The sequence below is a fragment of the Oryctolagus cuniculus genome, chromosome 8 (assembly GCF_051225735.1).
Source record: "Oryctolagus cuniculus isolate XC-2025 breed Fujian yellow rabbit chromosome 8, ASM5122573v1, whole genome shotgun sequence".
In the NCBI taxonomy this organism is placed as follows: Eukaryota; Metazoa; Chordata; class Mammalia; order Lagomorpha; family Leporidae; genus Oryctolagus; species Oryctolagus cuniculus.
In genome coordinates, this window is record NC_142874.1 from 76,502,581 (window position 1) to 76,518,731 (window position 16,151).

A 16,151-nucleotide genomic window follows, 5' to 3' on the forward strand; every position below is an offset into this window, starting at 1 on the left:
TTTTTTATGAAGGGGGGACAGTTAACACCTTTTAAAGTTCTAGAGAAAGAAAGGGGTGCATTTATGTGTATGGAGCAAAACAGGGTGCTATGAGTAAGACATGCTAAAATCAGGCCCTCAAGTCTTAAGTAACAATTGTGTGGTTCTCTTTAATCTCTTATTATAGGGTCCCATGAGTGACCCAGGAGTTGCTTTATATTTATTACAACTGGAAAAAAAAATCAGTGTAATTAGCACCTAAGTTTAGGAGAAGGATCTATGAAAAGTTATAGCTTTCCATACATCTCTCCATTTTGAAATAGATTAGTGGTATCTACATTCTGTAACTACTTTCCATTCACTCCCAGGCAAAACCAACCAAATACCTACTTATTGTCCAATCATCAGGATCAAATTCTTTGTTTTCTTGTCAGAGTTTATTGTTGTACATATGAGGTACCATGCTACTATCAGAATTATATCCAGGTTTTTTATTTTAAAAAACTCAGAGAAAAAAATGTTTCCAGTAATTTTCATTCAATGTGAATGACAAGAATATTATAACTATAAACATTGAAACAACCATTTCATTTCTTCCTGAGGAAGCTTCATATTTTAAGCAATGAAAAAGGGAATTCTATACAATGCAAGTTTTAAATCACATTACCTCTCTTTCTTTTCTCATTTATATTTATGCTATTTTCAGAACAGCATAATGATCAGTTGGAATATATATTGTGGAAAATATGCATGTTTTCTATAATCTGATGTTGTCTCCGAATTATACTGACTAGTCAAAATTCTTTCAACGGTTTGTAATTCTAATAGCATAATATATGTACTTGTGATTGAGTTAATTGTGGTATTATCTCTTATTTTTTCTCCTTTAATTATATAAGCATTGTGTTTGTTTTTGACATTTATTTTGAAGAGTGAGCTATTCAGTCAACCCAGTTCATCTAGGCAAAGTTATGCCATTAGCAGCTTTGTTTGGAAGTTTAAATATGCATCTCATTACTAAAGCATAAATATATCACTTTCCCTTTCATTTTTATCAGCAGGAATGGTGTTGCTAAATGAAACATGACAATGCATGTAACTGCTGGAGCCTATCTGCAGTATGTTTGACTCTCTTAAACCATTTTTGCAAGTTAGTGGAGATGAAAGAGTGATAATTTTCCTAGAATGCTTTGCTTCAAAAGAGGCAGCAGTAAGTAAGAAAACAGTTTTTTTATAGTCAAGTGTTTTAAAAATTGATCCTTTGTCCAATTCTTCCTGCTAACAATTGGTTTAAAGATCAGCTTATTTTTTGGGTACATAGAACTTAAAAAACACAACTAATAATTATAATATGCATTAAGATATTCAGTAAGTGGAAGAAACTCAAATTTTTGTTTATAATTAGTGAATAATTGGTAGAGTTTAGTTTTACATGTTATGACAATGTTAATATTTGGGCTATAGATTTTCCTTGAATTTTTAAAATCATGTCTTGATAGTATTTTATAAAGGCTTATTTAATCATAGTAGGGAATTTATTTACTACTTAAGTTTTATGTATATATACATTTAAAAATTAAGTAAACAATACAGGAAAATAAGTAATGTCTTACCCTTTTCTGAGTACTTTGTTCATTATATACACCATTTAAAATTTAAGTGTAACTATTTCAAGAACCATGCCTTGCTCATCTTTGTACTTCTTGCATTTAGTTTAGTAGGCAAACCATAAATTTAACTATGTTCTATTATCTTCCATGAGGATGATGTATGAAATAGTCTCAAAAATGGAATTCTGCCATGTTTATTTTTCTTTGCCTTATATCAAAAGTACCATTGTAAATATCAGATTAAAAATCATATATTAATTTGTTTTTCATTATAAATCTCTACACAATTGTATTCGGAACTACCTGGAAAATGTAATTTCTAAATAAGTTAATGTAAATACACATCATCTAGGGATCATTTAAAAAAAAGCTATTCACAGTCAGAAGTCAATCTGTCTCTGGAGATGACACAGGTATGTCAGACTTTATGCATGCAATTTTGTAGAACTAGTGAGGACTACTACAATAAATTTGCAGTTTATAGCAAATGAATGGAGAGTTCTCAATGATGTATCTTTAGAACCCTACAATTTCTTATTTTTAGAGGATTGTCAATAAATTTTACATTGTTATTTACTGTTTTGATATATTCAGTGAATTTCTGTTTATCACCCAACAGTTTTAAAATGTATGTTCAATACAATAGATTATGATGGAGTTAATAATTTTTTACATAAATGTATGTACTAGACTATGGATATGAAAAATATCAGTTTTTTGTTATAATACTTATCTTTTTCTGATGCAGATAAAGCTGACATATAACATTTTCACTCTCTAATCTAGCACAAATTATAATTACAATGCTTTCTAAATACTCAGTGGATTGAAATTTTGGCAAGCATTTTTTATGGATGTTATGCTTTTGGCATTTTATGCTACACTGTGATGTTTATTTTGTTTCTTGTTTTATAGGACACTATAGAATCAAAGGATAAGAAAACATTGTACAGGCAAATAGTGGTCTATAAAATCTACAGAGACACAATCTTAGTTGATATATAAAAGTGTAAATATTACTATAGAATGGAACAGTTCTGCATTTGTGGTTCATGTTTATGTTGGTTGCTGTTGACTTCCACAAGAATGTACAGTAGTCTACAATAATCCCACAGGCTCAGATATGGGTTAAGAGGAAGGCCATAGACCTCAAGGCTTTCAACAGGTACTTTTTTGTTTTCTTTTCTTTTCTAATCCACATGCCAGCATATGGAAGGTACTGTTCTTTTTTCTCATTTGAAGAGGTATATTTTTCAACAGCATTTTGGTAGCTTCTGGAAGCTTTGGAAAAAGTGCATGTAATGTGGAAGGTGAATTCTCAGGAATTTTCTCTCAATGCTATCTCACTTTCTGCAGCTCCTGTCTCAGCCAGGAAGGCAGAGGCTGCCCCAGTTTGTGCAGCAGCTTTGAGAGTTCCACGTTGTGATCTCGATAGTAGCTTGACAGAAATGCTCTGCTCTGAGTGGGAAGAGAAAAAAGCACATTTTATTTTTGTCTAAATAAAGTATCAAGTATACCAGATCTGTATTAAAATCTTTATTAAGCATGTGGATTGCTTATTTAGCACAACTTGGGATATTTTGCCGACAGACTTGAGGAGGGGTATTGGCATTTTTCTTCAGCAGGAGGAGAAGCAAGCAGTGTGGCAACAGTACTGTCTACTACTGTGTCCCACACATTTTTTATTTATTTCCATTACCTCTGTGAAGGCTTTTTTTAGTCTTGCCTCCTCTCTGGACACTACTTGTATGAAATCAGCCACTTTACTCCTTCAAATAAATCTAGTATGTATTAAATAGTAAACTTGGTAAGCCATCTAGAATTAATATCCTAAAAAGTTGTTTTTATTTTTCTCTACAACCAAATTTATATCTCAGTATGTCCATGTTGGATTAAAGTAAAATAAAATACTAATATTCCACAGTGTCTTTTAAACATTTTAGCTCCAATAAACATTAAAAAAATGGCTTTGACATACATGATAAGAATATATTTTATAATACTTTTTTGAAATACTATAGAAATTGCCCTTCAGTTTCTTTTAATAAGTTAGGATTATTTTCTTAGTACTCTGAAGGCATATTTTAATAATCAAGGGAAGAAAACTAGAGTTCTCTGAGAATGCAGTTTGTTTATTAGAATAGTAGAAGACCAGCCCCCAATGCTTTCTATAGTGAGTTTAATTAGGAACTTACTAAGCCCAGGCCTTGTCTTCATTAGGACTGGCACAAAAAATAGTAGGCCTTGTTAGATAAAAGTATTCAAATAAGTCAGATCACCTTAGAATTCTCAGTCCACTCTACAATTCCCAGTTAACATGATATATTAAAATATATTAAACAATGTTAGGGGTAGGACACCAAAATCTATTTTAATTTTTTGAGTTCTAAACACAATTATAAATTATAACATACTTGCATTCTTATGTGCAAACTACATACATATATATCAGGCTGATTATCAAATAAAAATTACTAACAAATCTTTATGTAAAATGAAGATCAAGGTAAAAATACAGATTACACTGAGGAAACTATAGCATTAAGTGATTGCCATATCATCATTCTAGATGGAATAAGCATGCTGTGCTAAATACCACAAAGTATGTATATCTCTATTCCCCAAAATCTAAATTATCTGCTAGAATGTCAGACATTTGGAAAATACATTAATTCTCTCATTTTATAGTATGCTATCAGTTCCAAGGTTAGTATATTGTATCAGTTTCTATATTATCACCAGGCCACTGCACAATGACTTTCGCAGTGGGAAAAAAAAGAAGTCTTTTGGTTCTATTTTCAGTTTATATATTTCCTATCTTGATTACAAGTAACATTTTTAAATGTGCTAAAATTTCTGTGCAGCTATTCTTTTTAGAATGAATTGTTAATCTTTTTTGTTATGATTCAGAATAGAAAATTTTATTGTTTTCCTTTATTCTTACATGACAGGTAGTAATAAATCACTAGAAAAATCTAAAAAAGCTACCTAGATGTACTGAAACCCACATGTCACTTTTAATGTTAGAAAGGTTGACTTTTGACTTTAGTCCCTTTTCTTAACAAAAGGACATAGTATTTTTTATCATTTTTCTTATTCACTTTGTATTTTTAAATTCTATACTTACATCAGAATCCATTGGAGGGTATTTTCTTCCTTTGCTCTTTCCAAGGCATTTTGTTTTACCTTCTTCCAATAACTGACACCAGAAACCTTTATGAGAATCAAACCTAAAAGAATAAAAAATTTTTAAAAACCCAAAAAGTGTTTTAAGCAATTTATAAGCTAAAATAACCAATAAATTAATTTTTAAAATTTAGATCTCAATCTAGGAACCAAAATAACTGATTTTTTTTTTTACTATATCCCTATATAATCTTCTGGCATACTTTTGATTTCTCAGTCCATCTGTCATACTTGTAAGTTTGCCAGTTTGCTAATAGAAAAATTGTCAACGGAAGGTCTCCTATTAATAGAAATTAATGAGGCCAGCTTCTTTATCTGGAAGGAAAAATTCATAAATCTTAAACCCAATATTTTCCTTTATAGGGCTTAAATGACAAGTCAGTTTTTGTTCATGCCTATGGTTTTAAATAGTACTTACACGATATAACTACAAGGTAATGAAAAAGGTGTCCAATGGAGTGATTACTTTTAGGATTCTCTAGCTATCACACATTTAATATTTTTCCATAGTTATTTCCTTATTTTTCTTATTGAACTCCCTGTTAAAGTATTAGTACCTATAAATGGGATTTACCTGCTATAATTATAATAAAAAGAATAACATGTTAAATTTATAACTTAATTTGCCAAAATATTTCATGTAACTGTCATTTGAGTCTGTTATAATCCCTGAAGGATATGGTGTATAGTATTCTTCCCATTTCATAGCACTTAGCATAGTGTTTGGTCTTGTGAACATTCATTAAAACTAGTTGAATATAAAATGAACTAGAAGAAATGTTTTGTCAAGACTTATCTATCTTGGATTACATAATTTTTATTTATTCAGGTCATTACTCAAGTTTAGGCTTCATGACTAAGTTTAGAGCCTTTTCTTCAATGATTGTTAGATATGTTTATATTATTAGTCATTGTAAATAAAGCACGAATTTTCATTCTTAGTTTTAAAGTAAAAGTAATACAAGTGATAATTCTTTAACAGTGCTTTTGTTATTCAGTGATTCTACTGTCTATATTCAACATTAGTAAGAACTGTCATTTATGATCCCTTTATTTTATCTTTAATCTGTATAACTTTTCTGAAGGCTACTTCCAACATTTCGTCTAAAATCGCAGTATGAACAATGAACAGTGGGAAATTTAAAACACATTCAAATTCACATACAAACAAGAGATACTTAGGGGTAAATTTTTTTTTTTTTTTTTGACAGGCAGAGTGGACAGTGAGAGAGAGAGAGAGAAGGGTCTTCCTTTGCCGTTGGTTCACTTAGGGGTAAAAATAACAATAAACTTCTGCAAACCCTGCACACTGAAAACTCCAAAACATTGTAAGAGAAATTATAAAAGACCTAAACAAAAATGGGGAGCAATACCATATTTATAAATCAAAATAGTGAATATTTTCAATATATCATCTCTCTCCAAATTTATCTATAGATTCAATATGATTTCAATCAACACTGCAATGAATTCTTTTCTTTTTGGTAGAAATTTAAAATGATTAAAATGTATATGGACATATAAAAGACTTAGCCAAGCTAAAACAATCTGAAAACAAAGGAGAAATTTGAAGATCTTACTTAATTTCACTCAAGATCTACTATAATGTGTACAATAATCATAGCAGTGTGGTATTGGCATTATTGGGCCAAAGGATCAATAGAACAAAATAGAGTCCAGAGCTAGCTACACATCTATGGTCTACTACTGATTTTCAAAAGATAAGTGCAAAGATAATTCAATGAGAAAGGATTATCTTTTAAACAAATACAGTGGATAAACTGAATATCTAGGGGATGGTGCTGTGGTGTAGCAGGTTAAGCTGCTGCCTGCAATGCCAGGATCAAAAATGGGTGCCAGTTCAGGTTCCAGCTGCTCCACTTCCAATCCAGCTCTCTGCTAGTGTGCCTGGGAGGGCAGCTGAAGAGGGCCCAAGTGCTTGGATCCCTGCACCCACTTCAGAGATCATGAAGAAGTTCCTGGCTTCCATCTGGTCCAGCCCAAGCCATTGTGGCCATTTTGGTAGGTAAATCAGTGGACAGAAGGTGACAATTCCAGTAAAAACTGAATAAAACAATTGTAAGATACTTCACCAAAGAACAAATGTGAATGATCAATAAACAAATGAAATTTTGATCAACATATTAATCCCTAGGAAATGCAAGTTAAAATTACAAATTAGATACCACTAGGCATTTACAATCATGAATTAACTAAAAGACTACTACCAAGTGTGACTAAAGATTTGGAACAAGTAGAAACACCATGCTTTCTTGGTAGAAATTAAAACATATCATAGCTACTTTTGTAGTATTTGTTGCAGACTTAAATATATACTTACTATATGCCCTGGCTGTCCCATTTCTAGGTATTCACCCAAGGAAAATGAAAATATGTGTCTGTGCAAAGGTCTTTACACCCAGGGCAGGTGTTAGGTGCAGTAAAAGTTGCAGCTTGGGACACTGCATCCCATACAGAGTGGCTGGTTTGAGTCCCCACACCTCTGCTTTCTATTCAGCTTTCTGCTAATGTGCACTATGGGAAGCAGCCAATGATGGCTTAAATACTTTGGGTCGCTGCCACTCACATGGCAGAACCAGATTGGAGTTCCAGGCTCCTAGCTTCAGATTGGCTCAGCCCTGGCTGTTGCAGGCATCTGGGAATTGAAACAGTAGATGGAAGCCCTTTTGCTCTTTATCTGTCTTATAAATAAGGTGAAAAAAAAGTTAAAAAGATCTTTACACAAATGTTCTTAGTAGCTTTGTTCATAATAGCTAAAAATGGAAATGACCCTTATGTCCATCAACTTGGGAAAAGATAAGCAAATTTGATATACTCAAAAAATGGAGGACTACTCAACCAAAAGAACTGCCTGCTGAGAGATGTAAGATGGAGGGATCTCAAAAGCATTATGGTAAGCAAAAGGAAGTAGACAGGTAGTCAGCGCTGGGGTGAGGGGAAAGGATTGACTGCATAGGAGCATGAGAAAACTTTCTGGATTAATGGCTGTATTCCACATATTGACTTCAGTGATGCATCCAACTATATATATTTGTCAGAATTTGTCAAGTTGTGTAATTATAGCAGATGATTTTATTGCATGTAAAATTATACATCAATAAAGTAGACTTAAAATTATAGTGTGATTTGTGTGTGTGTATGTGTGTGTGTGAGGGGAGTAGTAGTCATAAGTGTGTAAAGTTAGTCTTTATGTAGCTAATCTTGTAGGGTTTGTTTACTTACTTACTTATTTATCTATTTACTTTGTGTCTTGTAGGGTTTAAAATTATAGCCCTGTAAAAAGAATACAAACCTAGATTTCTGCTTCTGTGTATCAGAGACAATAAAATTAGCATATCCCACTTATGCAAAGCCTGTTTATTATTATTAAAGCAATTGTGTGAAATCAGGCTATCACATATATATTCATGCTGTTATATATTATTGTTTGAATCAGGCAACTGAATAAACTAGTTTCATATTCAGAGGTATACGGAGAGTATTTCTAAAGACTCTATTATTTAGGCCGGTGCCGCGGCTCACTTGGCTAATCCTCTGCCTGTGGTGCTGGCACCCTGGGTTCTAGTCCCGGCTGGGGCGCCAGATTCTGTCCTGGTTGCTCCTCTTCCAGTCCGGCTCTCTGCTGTGGCCCGGGAAGGCAGTGGAGGATGGCCCAAGTGCTTGGGCCCTGCACCCGCATGGGAGACCAGGAGAAAGCACCTGGATCCTGGCTTCGGATTGGTGTAGCGCGCTGGCCGTAGCGGCCATTTGGGGGTGAACCAATGGAAGGAAGACCTTTCTCTCTGTCTCTCTCTCTCTCCTCTCACTGTCTAACTCTGCCTGTCCAAAAAAAAAAAAAAATATTATTTAAATAATCTATACATGAAATCCTCTGGGAAATTCTAGTACAACATTTCCGGAAGTCTGCTACTGAAGTAATATTTTTCATTAACATTTTTCTATCAGCTATTTCCACTGTTGAATTTGAACTCATTTTAAGTGTTCAAATGAACAAAATTCAGAATCCAGAAAAGGTATTATTATAAATGCTATATAAAATGCTAACACATTTTACTGTAGATACATGATTAGATCATAGATATGGTGTATGTTAAAATGAACAGTCTTCTGAGAAAAGGTTTTTCTAAGAGACACCAAACTTCACATGTGTCAAAATTAAGAAATCAGGGCCAGCACTGTGGCATAGTAGTTTGAAACTCTGCATGTGGAGCCAGCATCCCATGTGGGTGAGTCTCAGCTGCTCCACTTCCAATCCAACTCCCTGCTAATGGCCATTGAAAACAGTGGAAGATGGACCAAGTGCTTAGGCCCCTGCACCCAAGTGGAAGACCCAGAAGAAGCTCCTGGCTCCTCGCTTCAGTTTGGCCAAGCTCTGGCTATTGTGGCCATCGGGGGAATGAACCAATGGATAGAAGACCTCTCTCTCTGTCTCCTCCTCTTTCTATAACTCTGACTCTCAAATAACAAAATAAAATCTAAAAAAAATTAAGAATCAAAAGAAAAGTTTTCCTTTTATCTCTACTAATTGATTGGATCTCATACAGCCAGGTGTCATGCTGGGTTTTATTGAAGAAAAAAAAAATGTGTTTAGCTGACACCTAGCCCAGATATGTGCATGCATAAGTTCATAGGAAGTAGGGTAGGTATGTGAGGGTGGATAGGAGAAAGTCAAGAGGGTGAAAGGGGGTCATCTCATAGCAGAGTGCCATGTCAAATCCCAACTGCCCTGCTTCAGATCTAGCTTCCTGCCAACATGCCAAGGAAAGTGGCAGATGATATCCTAAGTGCTTGGGCCCCTGCCACCTTCATCAGAATCCCTGATGGAGATCCTGGCTTCTGGCATTCACCTGGCCCAGCCGAGCTGTTGCAGCCATTTCAGAAGATCTATCTCTCTTACTTTCCCTCTCTCTTGCTCTGCCTTTCAAGTATTCATGTGAACAAAATAAATAAAGAGATAGATGGAAGATCATGTCCATTTTTCAGGTAGCCTTAGGGACTAGGTCTTGTCCTACAGAGAAGTCACAAATAACAGGTGCTGTTGATGAAAGATCTTGTGAATCTGGGGACATAGTAATGCCTTTTAGAGCCCAAGTAAAGAAGTTTGATAGAAGACAGAGACAGAGCTTCTAATATATTTAGAATAGCACCATGTCCCTTTATATGAGTAATGACTGATGGAACAGTGAGGAAACAACTTTTTATGTGGACTAGCAGCAGTGTCATGGTTAGGCCCATCCTTTCAAGGCTGTCAGGAAGCAAACATTTTTGAGGAAGTATTATGTGTTACATATTGTTCAGAATCTGTCTCTTTGGCCACCCTATCCTGGAGGTAGGGTTGCTTTGTTTATCGTATCTCCAGAGTCACAAATAAAGTCAAAACCTTATTGTATTAACAAGCAAAATAACAACTATTCTTAAGCTTTTGTGGAATATCACCCAGGAGCACTTAACAATAACTGGAAGAGACTTGGGGACAGAGGCACCCAGATTCTCCAGTGATTGAATCTTTAACTGGTACATGTCTATACTAATGAAAACATGACCTTGATTCTACCTTTGTGGAACTGAATCCTTGGAAACATTCAGAATATACTTACAAAGTTACAGTATGTCTGTGATACCTTTAAACTGACATAATATATCCATGGATAGCAAACAGCGGTTTTAATATTTTCAAAATTAAAATATTGTCAATTAGATATAACTAATCCAGGACAAGCATAGAAATTTTTTGGTAACAGTTCTCCCCTGACTAACATTGTTTTACAGTTTAATGAGTCAGTTTTAGAACATTTATTATCCTTCTCCTAACACCCTCAGGGCCCACTATAGTCAATCCCTTCTGTCAACTAGCAATCACTCAACTTCTAGACACTTTCTTTTCCCCCAACACCCCCTTACTGGATGGATATACCAAATTAATCCACCCACCAGTTGATGGGTATTTGGATTGTTTCTATTTTTTAGCTTTTTTGAATAATGCTGCTAAGAACATTCACTTAGTATTTATGGATTTAGGTTTTTATTGATCTTGGGGTAGGAGCAGAGCTGGATTATTTGATAAGATTCTTTTTAATTTTTAAGAAACTACAAAACTGCTTTCCAAAGTGGCCATTTATATGCATTATCATTAATAATATGAGAGTTCCGGTTTTTGCACATTCTTGCTAACATTTGATGTGTTATGGATTATGGCCATTTGGTTTCTCTTTTGGATTATAGCCATTCTAATGGATATATAATAGTGTCTCAAAGTAGTTTTAATCTGCATATCTAAGCACATATTTATTTTGCAACATTCAGTATGTCTGAAGATAGATTTTGTTCATCATATAGTCTAAGGCAACTTTAAAAACTCATTTTAAAGTTCAGAGTTTTTTAAATGAAATGCTTCCTGCTGAGTTAGATACTTTTCATTAGTGAAAATTCACAATATTGTTTTCCTCTGGTTCTAACATCTTGTACGATATGAAGACCTTCACACACTGGTTGTAGAGACCAGGAATAATTAATTGCATTTCAATTGTCTCCTTAATTTACTTGTTGAATGGACTTTCCTTAATTTTCCTTCACCCTAGCTTTTTCATCTGAAAAACAGAGCTAACAATAACTATTACATAATATTTATTTATTTATTTGTTCATTCATTCATTCATTCTTGAGACAGAGACAGACAAAGGGACAAATAACTCCCATCAACCTGCCCACTCCCCAAATGCCCACAATGGCTGGTGATGATCCAGGTTGAAGCCCAGAGCAGGGAACTCAATCTGGGTCTTCCATGTGAGTGGCAGGGTCCTAGCTTGAGCTAACTCCCAAGGTTCACTTAGGCTGGAAGCTGGAATTTGAAATGGTGCCAAGATTTGAACCCACACTCTGCAGCATGGGATACTGGCATCTCAACCAGCAGCTTAACTACTAAGCCAAGTAACCACTTCTTACATAGTATTTTTAGTAGGCAATATATAAAAATATTTAGAATATATAAATATATATTTGTTTTGAAACAAAACAATCACATTAAAATTTATTATAAGAAATTAGTGTAGGCCGGCGCTGCGGCTCACTTGGCTAATCCTCTGCGTGCGGCGCCAGCACCCGGGGTTCCAGTCCCTGTTGGGGTGCCAGATTCTGTCCTGGTTGCTCCTCTTCCAGTCTGTTGTGGCCCGGGAAGGCAGTGGAGGATGGCTCAAGTGCTTAGGCCCTGCACCGGCATGGGAGACCAGGAGAAAGCACCTGGCTCCTGGCTTCGGATTGGCGCAGTGCGCCGGCCGTAGTGGCCATTTTAGGGGGTGAACCAATGGAAGGAAGACCTTTCTCTCTGTCTCTCTCTCTCTCTCTCTCACTGTCTAACTCTGCCTGTCAAAAAAAAATTAGAGTAGACTTTTCTCTTTTTCATTACCTAGCATTTCTAGTTGTTGTTTTATAGGTCATCCAGAAAACCAACAAATTTCAGTTACTATGTCTATTATTTTCAAATCCATATACTGTGGATGGCTTGGGAAGGACTTCCTAGAGAATATAAATTTTGGTTGCCAGGGAAGTGATATTGAAGACAGTTGAAACCTTCTGAAATTTAAAGCAGATTCAGGCTTTTATGACTCAGTTAAAACACAACTACAAAACAAAACAGACCAAAAAGAAAAAAGCAATTCAACTCCTAGCTTTCCAATTCTTGTTTCACATTTATTGATGTTTTTAAAATAAATTAGTGTTAAAATTTTGTGTAACACAGTCTGGTTTTATTCATTTTAACAAATACATTAATTGACTCAGAAACAAAGAAAATTAAAAACTTATGTTCTTCATTTTAGATTATACGTTTGTACAATTCCATGCTAAGCATTGGTCCTCCAACTTTCTCTCAAATAGTAAGCTGAGTTCAAAACACTGCATAACACATTACAAGAAAGGTAACGTTAGTACATCAATCTATAATTTAGGGCTTAAGGTTTTGTGAAACAAGATTTATAAAGTGTGAATTTACAGCATCAAATGAAAAACTTCCCTTGTCTATTGTTTTAAGCTTATACTGCTCATTTCAAATCAAATGGACACTCATTGAGACACCAGATTTTTTAAAAAAAATATTCAATGTGTCATTTAAAACTCATAACAACAGTACTTAGTATTTTAAGACATCATAGACTATTGACTTTGCATGAAACTTAAAAATCTGAACACTTTGTTAGCAATCGTGGAAAGGAATAACCACAAGTCTTAACAATAGAGACTTGTTGCCATTTATTTTAAAGATTTATTTTATTTATTTGAAAGACAGAGTTACAATGACTGGAGCTGGGCCAATCCGAAGCCAAGGAGCCAGGAGCCTCCTCCGGTTCTCCCACGTGGGTGTAGGAGCCCAAGTACTTGGGTCTTCCTTTGTTGCTTTTCCAGTTGCATTTGCAGGGAGCTGGATGAGAAATGGAGTAGCCAAGACTTGAACCAGCACCCATAATGGATGTCGGAGCTGCAGGCTGGGGCTTTAACCTGCTCCACCACAGCACCAGACCTCTGTCATTCTTAAAAATAGTTTTGTTACTGGAATTTGCAATACATATTGAAGACAATCAGCTTAGAGTATTTTTTTCTTGCCAAGACTGTATAATAAAAGTTTTGTATAGAGCTAGTTCTATTTATTTATACTGTGTACAAATCACCAGTTATGTGATTACTTGAGAATTCATAAGGATTTTAGGTTTAGTACATCCTTAGAGCATTTTTGATGGGAAAAAAACCCCACTTTCTTAAAAACCACCAAAGTGATAATGTGTCTTCACAGTCACCACCAAAGTGCTAAAAGGATCTCTCGCCAACAGGTATATTCTAAGAATATACATTTTGAACCTCTTGTCATCATCAATATTTCCAAAGTACCATAGAAGCAACTTTCACTACAATAAGAAGAGTCACTAAACCACAAGAACAGGACTCAGGAGAACAACTGCAAAGGGCATGGAAAGAAGATCACTTTAGACCCAAGACAATGACATGAAACTTTCAAATATTCTGTAACAATTGCACTGCTGGTTTTTTAAAAATTTTTTTTATTTAAAATTTTTTTTTTTATTTTTTGACAGGCAGAGTGGACAGTGAGAGAGAGACAGAGAGAAAGGTCTTCCTTTGCTGTTGGTTCACCCTCCAATGGCCACCGCGGCCGGCGCGCTGCGGCCAGCACACCGCGCTGATCCGAAGGCAGGAGCCAGGTACTTATCCTGGTCTCCCATGGGGTGCAGGGCCCAAGCACTTGGGCCATCCTCCACTGCACTCCCTGGCCACAGCAGAGAGCTGGCCTGGAAGAGGGGCAACCGGGACAGAATCCGGCGCCCCGACCGGGACTAGAACCTGGTGTGCCGGCGCTGCAAGGCGGAGGATTAGCCTAGTGAGCCGTGGCACCAGCCGCACTGCTGGTTTTTACAAAGCCTCTCAGGACAACAGATGACAAGAAAATATAAAAAAGAACCACATTTTTTTTTTTTTTTGGAACTACACATATCTTATCTTGCTACTTCACCTACTGAGCCTCCATCCAAAGTAGAGAATTATATAAGGGTAATTTTATCTAAATACATCCTAGATATCAAGTGATGGACAGTTCTTTGTATAGAGTATGTTGTATTGATATTTGCTCTGTTAAGTTTACACTGTCTTTTATCAGCAGCAGAGATGATAAAAAGTTTGCTGCTGTGTTGGATGCAGAGGGGACAAACACATAGCACAAGGGTCAAGGACTATTCTGTAAGAAAAGAGATTATATCTTTATAGAATACTCTACTTCTTTTTCTTGAAATACAATGTTTTTGCTCTATGCTCTATATAAAAAGACCCAAGATAAGCTGACTTGAAATAGAAAACTATTTAGGAAGTAAAAGCTTTCTTTTCTAAGAGATACATAGAAATATATAAAGTAGAAAGTGGACTTGAGTTTCTAACTGCAAACTAAAATCACTCATCTTTCTTTGGGGTTAAGTTGAATGTTAAATACCTAAGGCTAGCGTCTGTGTTTGTACTTGAACTAAGCTCTACAAAACTCTGACAGTACTAGTAGTATAAAAAACAGAGGTCAGAAGATTAATAGTATCAACAAAGAAAATAAATCTCAGGAAGGAAGTACAAAACTCCAGAGTTCCACCTACTCCTTTGTCATCTAAACCAAAAATGTCTCTCTTCCATGTCTCTGCATATGATTTATACAAGATAGCAGCAGTATTTGATGTCTTTATGCCAGTCTTTCACTGGAAGGGATGCTGATAATAAGGGAATCCCTCTCACTTTTTAAATTGATGTAAGATAGAGAGTATAATAAAAGGGAAAACCCATTGATGGAACTGTGTTTTATATCGAAGAAAACAATGAAAGAATTTCATAATACAGCCTTTTTCAGTTCATGAGCCTAACATGTTTAAAAAGTGTAGTAAGAGGTCCATGGCCCATTCAACTCATTATCTTCCAATTGCTCTAAACATGAAATAAGAACAAAGACCCATATAAATTTGATTATCAATCATTATAAGTGGACTAAAGTAAGATAGATATCTAAAAATACTAAGTGAAATCCAGAGTCAGGATGAGGGTGAAGTAAGAGTCACGTAGGGTACAAAATTGAAAAGACACTTTCGGCATATACATTACTCTTGGAGTGGCTTGCTTTTTAAAAAATATAATACAGTTTATCTAAGTTCAAAAACACTTGAGCATTCTAAACATACAAGAAAAAAAAAAAAAACTTGTGTTGAAGTACAGAAGGTGAACTTCCATCGATGATAGTGGCTCTTCACTTTGCTAACACTGAAGAGTTCTACAGTTTGTTGTTTATAAAAGTTTAAAAACTACTGCCTCCCTCTAGGTCTCAGCCCTGATGCAGTCAATTATCCAGAAATATCAAAGGAAACCAGCAAAAAACAAAACAAGAACAAAACAAAACAAAAAAAAAAAAACAAAATCAAAGACAATCCAACTAGATTAATAACTGCTGAGGTCTCTAAAGGAGAGGTGACAAGGTCAGACTCCTAGTGGGTTAATGCGAAGCAGCAAAAAATGGAAGATATTTAAGAAATAATTTAAGAAATATTTGGTACATCTGTCTCTGCCCATCCATTCAGTTTTTGGGCTATTTCTTGCTGTCAGATATTGTTTCTGAAAATTGCAGAAGGGAAAGAAGAGTCAGTTCCCAGACTACATAGGATATCAATACTGCTAAGGGGTCCCAATATTGTCTGTAGACTCAGCTCTTAGCAACTTATTTCAAGTAGTCCCTGGTAAAGTTTGTTGTTGGTTTTAAGATTACAATTGTTTTGTTTGTCTCGATTCCAAGGGATATCTTTGCATACTTAGGATCAATAGAGGATTCAGAAT

The 16,151-nt window shown here is 35.2% G+C and overlaps 1 protein-coding gene across 3 annotated transcripts in view; it reads right to left on the reverse strand.

Moving 5' to 3' along the window:
- Positions 1 to 394: 394 nt before the first annotated feature.
- The window catches only part of LOC100350425 (bifunctional heparan sulfate N-deacetylase/N-sulfotransferase 3), a 186,207-nt gene continuing 170,450 nt past the window's right edge, over positions 395 to 16,151 (reverse strand). For 2 of the 3 annotated variants that reach the window (XM_051820057.3, XM_089302885.1), the window contains 2 exons: positions 4,717 to 4,819; positions 395 to 3,047 (listed from right to left, as the gene is read on the reverse strand). In XM_051820057.3, coding sequence (XP_051676017.1) covers positions 2,928 to 3,047; positions 4,717 to 4,819 — 223 coding nt within the window. In that variant the 3' untranslated portion in view covers positions 395 to 2,927. Of the gene's footprint in view, positions 3,048 to 4,716; positions 4,820 to 8,695; positions 13,210 to 16,151 lie in introns of those variants that run through there. The other variant, XM_051820058.3, reaches the window with a different exon arrangement.